This window comes from Rhagoletis pomonella, unplaced genomic scaffold (assembly GCF_013731165.1).
Source record: "Rhagoletis pomonella isolate Grant_MI unplaced genomic scaffold, Rhpom_1.0 Rhpom_scaffold_00002, whole genome shotgun sequence".
Taxonomy (NCBI): domain Eukaryota; kingdom Metazoa; phylum Arthropoda; class Insecta; order Diptera; family Tephritidae; genus Rhagoletis; species Rhagoletis pomonella.
This window is the reverse complement of record NW_023458556.1, coordinates 42,119,489-42,129,839: the sequence shown is the minus strand read 5'-3', so window position 1 is coordinate 42,129,839 and position 10,351 is coordinate 42,119,489. Positions and strand designations below refer to the sequence as shown.

The window sequence follows — 10,351 nt, the reverse complement described above, 5'->3', positions numbered from 1 at the left end:
AAAACTATCGATAGTTTTCGATGGTTTCTAAAGAACTATCGCATATTATCGATAGTGTCGACTATATAAAAATATTGATTTTCAAGAATTCTATACCATTTCTACGAAAAGTTTTATTTTTCCCATATAAAAATACATAGAAAACTTTGAGCACTTTGAGCGACCTCCGAATATTTTTTGATTTCAAAATAAAAAATAGGGGTCTACTTTTTTTCAATATAGAACAATCCTAGGGGGTGAGAGCATTACGATTCCGACTTTACTCTTTTTGGACCACCCTAATGTACATACCTCCGGTTAGTAAGACAGTGGCTACATTCCATAGTGCTTTAGCTAGGTTAATGGCAAAGGAAACTCGAAAGGAAACTCTTGAGTAAGGTAACACAATCGGTAGTTATGTATGCGGCCCCTGTTTGGATGCATGTACTCAAACTCGATTTTCCGGCTTAGTGCCATACGTATATGCAATGCTTTCCGGAGAGTTTCGCATGATGCGGCCAGTGTTATTGCTGGTATACATATAATGTCTGTTGATCTAATGGCTATGGAGATCCAGCGCACCTATTTGACCCACCGATCCAAAGGCCGTGCCCTCTCTAAGCATGAGATCGTGGCCGAACGCCAAAAAAGCCTCGCGCAATGGCAACAACGGTGGGAAGCGTATTTGTCGGGTCGCTGGACTTTCAGACTCATCCCGAACATCGAAGCCTGGCTTAACTGATCACATGAAGAAGTACATTTTTATATGACCCAAATTCTGAGTTGACATGGCTGTTTCAGACAGTACTTTTGCAAGTACGGTCATGATGACACAATGGCGTGTGGTTCAAGTGGAAATGTACCGGAAACTGCCCAGCATATATTTTTTACATGCCCTTCTTTATGCGCTAAAAGAAACTCATTAAACGATTTGATTCTGACCAGTCCGAGTCCTGAAAACTTGCTATCATATATATGGAACGGAGTGAAATCTGCTAATAAAGAAATAATGACTGAGCTTAAAGTATGGGAACAATGCCGCCGGATAGAGAGAGGCTACAATCAGTGAAAAAAATGGAAATGGCGTTATGGAGTGATGTCACGACCCCTCTCTGATGAAATGCGAAACCAGTTCCGGGGAGGTAACTTCATCGATGTTTAATACGGGCCACTTGACGGTTAGTGCGCTTTCCCAACGTCCGTATAAACAAAAAAAAAACCACTACAGCTCCACTGCAAAACGTGACAAACATTCGCTAAATAAATTTCGCAGTTTTTTTCTACCTACGCTTACTATTTTCGCATTTACTGTCCGTAAGTTGTGGTAAAGAAGTTTCAACGCTAACAACACAACTTCATTACTTTTACATGAGCAACAAATGCAAAGGATATTACAAAGTGCGACGTAGCGTTAACATGCAAGACACTGGCGGCGGAGTGCTCTGTGAATTTTAAGTTCAACCGCAACGACAGGAAATTGAAACGGTTAAAGAGAAAACACGCAGTCTCCTTCTCGCATACCGATTCGCTGGCAAAGCGCATATTTTACAATGGTTATTGACGTAAGTATTTGATAGGTTAGCAATAAAAAACAAACACATATTGGTAAAAGTATGTTAAATATTAGAGTAAATTTTACAGTTGCAAGTCAAAGTGCATTTACGATATTGTATTTGTGATGTTCATGACCGTTTTTATAATGTACATAGGTATGAATGTATTAGATATATAAAAAGGAAGGCTAGACAGGGTTAGGTTAAAGTGAGTGTTAACGTGCACGAGCATGGCTCAAAAATTCTGCTGTGATACCATGGCGGAAGCAATTTATTTACTGCCTTCCCTGAGAAATTGGACCATACTGGTGTGCTTTATATAGAAAAACCCATATATAGTGTTCCCTCAGGTCCGGTCGGCTAAATAATTGATTTCTCGTCTTGGTCAGGGCTGTACAATGCCAGAGATAGTATTCGATGCCCTCCACTTCTTTCTCGTTTCTGCAACCCCGAAAACTAGACTATGAGAGAAACGATTAAGCCGCGTGAAAGATTTGTAGCACTTTTCATCAAAATGTTTGGTAATATTTGTCTGGTAGACTGACGGGTAGGTGCGAAGGTTCATCTGGTATTTACCTACGTCCTCCATGGGTCCAGTTTTCGGTCTATGTTTGCAGGAGTTTAAAGGTATACCCACGTTCTAAGCAGAATAGACTACAGATATTTCCATCCCTATTCTTGCAAGCTCGTCGGCCATACAGTTGCCAGGAATTTCCAGTGGTCAGGGACCCATGCAGCGACCAAAGAACATTGAGAGCCCTTTAGCATTCTATGGCTACTTTGGTCATTGCTTTACTGGATATTAGAAATTTGATAACAGCCTGGCTGTCAGAATATGCAGTGATTGGCCATCCTGCAGGGGCGGAAGCTATGAGCCAACTAATGACCTCCATTATGATATTTAGTTCTGCCTGAAGGACCCTAAAGTGCTCCGGTAAGCAAACGCTGAGGTTTCGTGCGAGTACGCTGAAGTGCAACTGACGGCACACTCCTTCGTTTAGTTTGGAATCATCTGTTTTGATATACGTCAACGCTCAGTTTGGGTCTTTGGCACCTTTCCATTCGCTCATATCTAGGATTCTTACGTAGCAATGTTTGTTACGTAGCAATGTTTGTTACGTAGTATGTAGGATAGTGTTCACATATAACCTGGTTTTAGCAGAGTTTCTAAGACCATTGTGTGTCTTAAATGAAGCTTTTAAATAATTTTACTAAATATGGCTTAGTCTAGTTTTGAAAATTAAGAATCGATGTCGTTTCAAAAGACATTTTGTATTTTGTATGAAAACTTATAAAGGTCGTAAAGCAGATAGACAGCTTGATGAATTATCCTTCAAAGGGTACTTTATTTTTGCAAATCGAGCAAGAAAATGTGAGCCTATAAGGAAATTTGTTTGACGTCTGTTGTATTCATTTTCGCTACCCATTTTTGTTAGATTTAGTATGCAAATGGGCTATTAACAAAATTTAAGCCTAATTGTGGGACAGCGTGCAGCAGCTACTTATGTTAAATTTGGAATGACCGTATCCATCATTTCCGTCAATTTCGAATTTGACTATGTAAATTTCATTATTTAACCTCTATAAGTCAGCTTGCATATATGTACATACATATGTAGTATAATTCCGAAAAACGATACACATCCTTATTATGTGTGTTTGTATATTTGTAGCTACACATTCTTGTAAATTTTTGCTTCGAGGCGGCAAAAATGATTTATCAGTTCTGCTGCCATTAATCATGACCACGACAAGTTAGTAGCAAACGTCCAGCTGAGATCAGTCGACGGCACCTGCCTGTCGGCGGCGGCTATTTCTCCCACCCACTCCTAAATCTGTTATCACGCACAAGGGAAGGATAGCGGCGAGAATAGAGAAAGAGAGAGCGATTAGAAATTCGCCTAAAACCAATAGGTACAACAAATCGAAAGGCTGTGCCGTAGCCTCCATGCATGCGGCAATGGGTAGCTGATTCCTTTTAAGCTTCAACTTGCATGCGAAGATGCATTGCTCATTCGTATCATAAATTTACCAAAGTGTCTGTTCGTCGTCGACAAACCACCCAGACGACATACACTTGTACTCACATACATGCATATGTATGTACAGTGGCGGTCAAAAATGCATGAATGGTCATTCGTTGTTAATATTTACAATGTTTTTTAAGCTAACATTTTTTTTTTGATATTTTTTTTATAAAAACATGGTTTATGCTTTAACAAAAATTGTATAAATCACACTTTCAAACTTTATACAGAACTTGGAAAAATTCTAAAAAATTTTACCTAAATTTCAAGCTTTTTAGCCAGCATTTTCTTTGGGTATGCAGTTAACAAGCTTATAAAATTCTAGTAAAATCTGTGCAAGTTTTGACCGCCTAAAAAATCGCTAATATTTTTTTTTTTTTGTTGACAGCGTTTTGCTATTTTTTCCATATAAAAATGAATTACTTATGGAAGAATATGGCAAAGAAAGTAAAAAAGTCAACGGCAGTTTTCCTAATTTTAAATATTTATATGAAAAAACCGTAAAAGGCGTCAGCAAAAAAAAATTATTAAAAAGCATTGCAGTTTTTAGCCGCTCAAATTTGCACTTATTTTACTAGAATTTTATAAGCTTGTTAACTGCATACCCAAAAAATTTCTAAAAATTCTGTTAAAAAGCTCGAAATTTAGATAAAAATTTGTGGAATTTTTCTTAGTTCGGTATAAAGTTTGAAAGTGTGATTTATATAGTTTTTTTTAAAGCTTGAACCATATTTTTTATAAAAAAATATCATAGAGATTTTAGCTTGAAAAATATTGTAAATATTAAAAACGTAACACCATTTATCCATTTTTGACCGCCACTGTACATATATATGTAGGTGCATAGCTGGGTACATTTGCAGCAGTAATACGGTTTGTGGTAATGGCAGTGGTATTGTTGGTGCGACGCCTTTTTGTTTACATAATTATTATTGGTGGGCATCGCCACTTCGTTTGGCTATATTCGAACTTCCTTTTGAATTTCAATTTACCTCTCGTAAATCATTGTACATATGTAGAAGCAAAATTATGGCACTAGCTTTATGTGGCACCCGGACGATGGTGGTGACTAATTTCAATCGAAGGGATGGCCAAATTTTATTTGGTAAGAGGAAACAAACTTCATAGACAGCAGGCAATGTGCAGAGTAACTTTTTTTTACTCTTAAAGCGAAAAGGCCTACTTGGGTGTGTATTTGATTGTCTCTGGAATTAGTGAACCATTCTGAAAACTCTTGCACTAGTAAAAAGCTACAGTACAATTGAGTGTCAAAGATACTAAAATATAGATATCAAAGTAAAAGGATATGCATGTAGATAGTACGAAGCTTTTGAAATTTTTTTAAAGTACATACTTGGATCGCAAATATCATCAAACCAACTCCAGATATTTAACAAAACAATTACGAGTATAAAGTGAAGCACCAACAAGTTGTTTATAAATTTACATTTTCATAAAAATTTTCGATTTATAAAGCAGTTAAAATGTTCTTTATTTTTGGGTGTTACTTTCTATCTGAGCTTATAATTATTTTAATAGTCACTTAATACTTGGAATAACCTTCTACGCCGTACAATCCTGACCAAATTAATTGGTCTATGGCTGCGTTTCCTACGATGTCTGCGTTTGCGTCTCCGACGTCTGCGAACTAAACCAGTTTGATTCGATTGTTGGCCGCCTTGTCCGATGGGAACAAGAGGCTGCGATTCATGGCCATCAATCTGGACACCATTAACTGCATCAACCTCATTATCGCTGTACTGTCTTCTTGTAAGCAATTTTTGATCATTGTTCTCTCATTGCACCAGCATTTATTGGATTATCATAAACGTGGTACTCATTACCATAGCACTCATCATCCTGTTTTATATAATATATAAGATGTTCGGGTTGAGGTGGGGGTAGAAAATTAGTTGGAACTGCCGACGAGACTAAAACCAACCCCGGTTCCAATGGCAATGACGCTATTTGATCAGCAACTTCGTTGCTAGCGACTGAGTGGCGAAGTGAGCCATCAATTTTATATTTGCGGTCATGCGCTGGTTCCACAAACCGCAAAGCTGCAAATTATTTAATTTTCTTTAAAGTTTGCTTTGAATACTGAATATATTCTACAAAAAATACTTTAAATAAGCGAATGTGTTATACCTGTGGCTTCTAGCGCCACTTTTGCGATTAGCAGTAGTACTGCTAGTAAACGAAATCAATTGGACTTCATTTGTGGCTACACTGAAAATAAAATCTGCGTAAATATAACGAAAACTTGCGTACATTTTACGAAAGTTTTCGTCATTTTGAGCCACGAAAGTTTTCGTTGATTGTACAAAACCGTTTTCGTACATACTACGAAAATATGAGATATCAGATCTTAGTACATTTTACGAACGTATTTGTACTATTTACTAACGAATTTCGTACTACTTACTAAAGAATTTTGTACTATTTCTTTAGTTTTTTAACGAAATTTTTGTAAAATGCACGAAATTATTTTCCTAAAATCTGCGGTTGTTTCGTAGAACTTCCGATTGCTTTCATTCACCACACTGTAAAAAACATAAGACGAATTATAACACAACACTTTTATTTTGTTTTTATTCGTAATTTTAAGCGTTTTTCTTTTCTTTGCAGCGCAAGGCTCAGCGTGGGCGATATTAAAAACATGGTATGCTTAAAAGCATTTATCCACAGCTTTAACATTTAATTTTTTATTGTTTTTTTATCCAGAAAAAGCTTCTTAAAACTTTTAAAATTATATTATACGTCTCACAGTAGCCAACCAGTAGTTTCGCAATGACACGCGATACATAAAAATATGATGAAATATTAAACAGCCGGTAATTTAGTATATTGTACGAAAATATTCGTATGTTGTACGAATTTAAAAAACATGTTTCTGCATTAGTACTTTATACGAAATTATTAACTAAATTGTACGAAAACAGAGATGTAGATTTCGTAAATTTTAAAACCACACGTAAATATTACGAATGCCTTCGTACAATATACAAAATTATTCGTACAGAGACTTTTTCAGTAATTTACGAATGTGTTTCGTAAAATAAACGTAACTTTTGTAAATTGTACTGAAAAAGGCTTTACGAAAGCCCTTTCGTTATATTTACGTATGGTACGTAAAATCTTGTTTCGTTGTGAAAAATGTGTTCGTACTATGAACGAAAGTTTCGTACATTATACAAAAGTCAAGACTACGAAAGTTTTTCGTAGCACTTTTACGAAATTTTATTTTCAATGTATGTACATTAGAGTGACCAGAAAAAAAATGAAAGTGCTTCTATTTTGACGCTCTTGACTTTTTAGCTTCCATTATGGCTAAAAACTATGCCCTGGAAATTTGGTGCAAAAATATAAACATTCAGAGGTATCGCGTGGGCGTTTTGTGCCTCCGCCTCAAGTGACTAAAATTACTCTTTCGATCAGTGCGAACACGAAATACCTCACGAAGTTGAAGTTTTTTAAGGTATTACAACTTTTTTTCAGGGTTTCGGACCATAGATACTGGTTTATAAAATATATATAAAATAGCCGGACAGCTGCACAAAAAGCTATCGACCATTTTTTCCTCTTCAAGACAGGAATAGAAAATGTTATTGTGGTTCAATGAAATAAAATACGACCAAAATTGACGACAGCATGTGCCTTATCGATCTGCAGCCCCTCGAATCCTCTCCGTCATTGCTGAGCAAATTATTCACCTAGTTTTTGACGGCGAAATCGATGGTCGAAGACGGGAATGCTATAGCTGGTTGCGGATCAAGGAAAAGCTGGTCGGGTACCCTCGGTGAGCTGGCACTCAGAATAAAAATGTTCGCTATATTTTCCAATATAGTATATTCGATACTTGCATTGCCGAACTAGTTTGCAAGTAGCGGCGAATGCCGTGAGGTCAGCTTGGCTCGTACTGTGGGCACGTAAACTCTTACTCATTGACCCTTTTCCCACCACGTAGTCCATGACCTTGGGAATTTCAAAAACGTTTCCCGTTTCCTCTTATATAGACTCCAGATACAGTAGTCGCGCACGCAGTACTGCAGTTATCCAGCACGTAGCCTCAGAGTACTCAATATTGTAGTATTTCTCCAGCAAAGGCAACGGAGGCTATCCTTGGCCAATGGTAGAAGAAATTAGATATCTGCCTAACGCAATGTCCTCCTCACTTCACTCTGAACAATACCAGTACCATTTTCGCTTAAGGCTACAAGTGGCCTTAGGGTCCTCCCGGCGTATAAGTCCCAGATGAAGGGCGAGAAACAGTTTGGTTATTCCTTGTTATAGAGGTGATAGATCCCGCACAATACGAAAAGCCCATCCACGTTACCAGATCGCTTTGGTGCTTTTTGGATAGATGTGAGATGAACATAAAAGTTTACCACTTGGATTAGAATTAAATACTTCACCTAGGAAGAAATCTAAATAGTGGTATGGATATGGGGACCAAAGCCATCCAACCTTGTCCTTCTAGTGAGAAGCACTAGACTAATTTTGGTTGGATTAGCGGGGAGGCCATTCTTACTGCACCAACTGTTAACCAAATTCAGTGTTCTCTGCGTTTTCTTACAATTGAAGCAGGCCACAGCAAATGCAGCAAAGGCCTTGGGGTGTAGATTCAGTTCCATTAAGGTTAGCATTTAGGTTATCAATTACGAAGCAAAAGGGCAAAAAATAAAGAGATCCCTTCCATGAACTCTGCACGTGACGTATTGAGTGCCTGATGCATGAATTCTAATGAATTGAATAAATCAATTTCATTAAAGCAGAATCTACGGCCTCGCCTTAGAGCCTAATTCCGTTTACTATCGAAAATGGCATGGGCATTAGCACACTTACTGGCTACAAAACTGCTCAAGGCGAACACTTCCTTATTGATGGCATTGCCACTTTTGGCAATAAGATTTTGTATAGCCGTCTCACAAGATTTCTCCACCTGATAGGTATTTCTATACAAATACAGAAGATGTGATGAAAGCGCCTTATTACGAATGCGCAAGTCAACCAATAACTCCAGACATTTCAGCATGGAGGATATGCTCTTAATAGGCCTAAGGCTTTTAGGACCAGTGTAGCCAGCTCTACAATTTTTGGGAATAAAGGTTACTTTAAATTAGATAATATAATGTCATATTATTGTGCGTAATTCCCTAGAAAAAAACTAAAAATTTCACCAATGCCATCACTTCGGGCCTTTAGCCATTGAAGGATTGATTTGTCAAAAAAAATTACATTTTGGAGTTGAAAGTCATTTGAAGACAAAAACCTGAATGAAGATTGCATACCCCTCACCTCCTCAGTACTTCCAGATGTCGCCCAAAGTTCTGTGGAACTAGGAAGTTGGTGTTACATATCAGGAAAGGTGGTTCATATATGAAACTCTTGTATTTTTGACTGGACTCAAGGCAGTGTAACACGCTTGGTACATTTGTACAGATTTGTAAATTTTTTATATTGGGCTATTGGTGTAAAATGAAAAAAAAAAAATTGAGACGAACATTTTTTCTTTTTACCTGCTTATGAGATGGTAACAAAATTATCGGTTAGAAGAGCGCGCAGAATGCAAAAATTGTTTAAAAATTTACAGGAACTTTATTTACCGGCAACAAAATTTACAGGTAACAATTTTTTTCAGGAATGGCTTAAATTAGGCAAAGGAAAAATACGTAGAGCACAGAGTCTTCTAAATCCTATTCAACTTTTTATCCAACCAATTGAAATCCGCAAGATTTTTTTAACTTTTTTATATCTAGCATCTGCCATTATAGCAAAACATCTAGACAGCACAGATTCAGTGCTTCAGTCGGAAAAATATAAGCACTAATGCAGGGCTTTTCAATAGGACCTTCTATGTGGAAAAGCATGCATGCACACTTAACTCTGATAAAACCACTATGCAGCTTACTTTTTTCATATCGGAAATGGCTAAAGGATGACTAAATCGTAAGTGAAAATATCGATGTAATATCAAAGGCATTAAATTACTTATTTTATTGCAAAAATTATATACATACATTAAAGATTATTAATTTTTTATGTCATTAGAACTTTGTTGAAATATTTACCCGAGTTATATACATACGTACATATGTATGTATTTATGTATGAATGCATGTACATACGCAAACTCATATCATAATAATCAAATAATAGTTTGCCAAAGCAAGCCACTCCCAGCTGTTTTCGCCTGACACTCATAAAATTTGCTGGAAACTTTACTGCAATTACATACATACATATGTACACGTTCTTTTATGTCTATAAGAGCACACATGTACATAGGTATTCAAACATACATACAAGTTTTTATAGGTTGATTGTGCTAAATATATGAAGAGGTGTGTATATGGAAAGGTTGCTTGTCCTTGCCCTCAATTTTACAATTGTACATATTAAGAACTTAACAGCAATGATGCATCATCAATTCCCTTAAGTGAAATTCCATGTAACTCATACGTAGTGTAGAACAATTGGATATGCATGCACACGTACATATGCACTTATAGTATGAGCATGCATATGTATGTATATATTGGTACTTTCTCTGTATCCATGCGAGGATAACGTTTTTTAAAGGAAATTAATATTTGTCTATGTGATAGTACGTGAAATTATAATAGTTGAACAAATCGAACAAGTCAAAAATTGAAATCTTTAAAAACAAAAGCAACTTCTTCAAAGTTTAAGTATCTTTTAACATCAGTTGGGGATATTGTATAAAAAATTGAGCCAACAATTTTTATAAATTTCTGTTGATTCTTTTATTTTTCGAAATTTTATACCCGA

The 10,351-nt window shown here is 36.5% G+C and overlaps 1 protein-coding gene across 1 annotated transcript in view; it reads right to left on the bottom strand.

Annotated features, from left to right (window-relative positions):
* The window catches only part of LOC118753318 (GATA zinc finger domain-containing protein 14), a 64,873-nt gene extending 56,279 nt beyond the window's left edge, over positions 1-8,594 (bottom strand). The window contains exons 1-2 of the mRNA XM_036488196.1: positions 8,405-8,594; positions 5,404-5,619 (exon numbers count right to left, since the gene is read on the bottom strand). Of these exons, the coding sequence (XP_036344089.1) occupies positions 5,404-5,619; positions 8,405-8,594 (406 nt within the window). The remainder of the gene's footprint in view (positions 1-5,403; positions 5,620-8,404) is intronic.
* Positions 8,595-10,351: the final 1,757 nt, after the last annotated feature.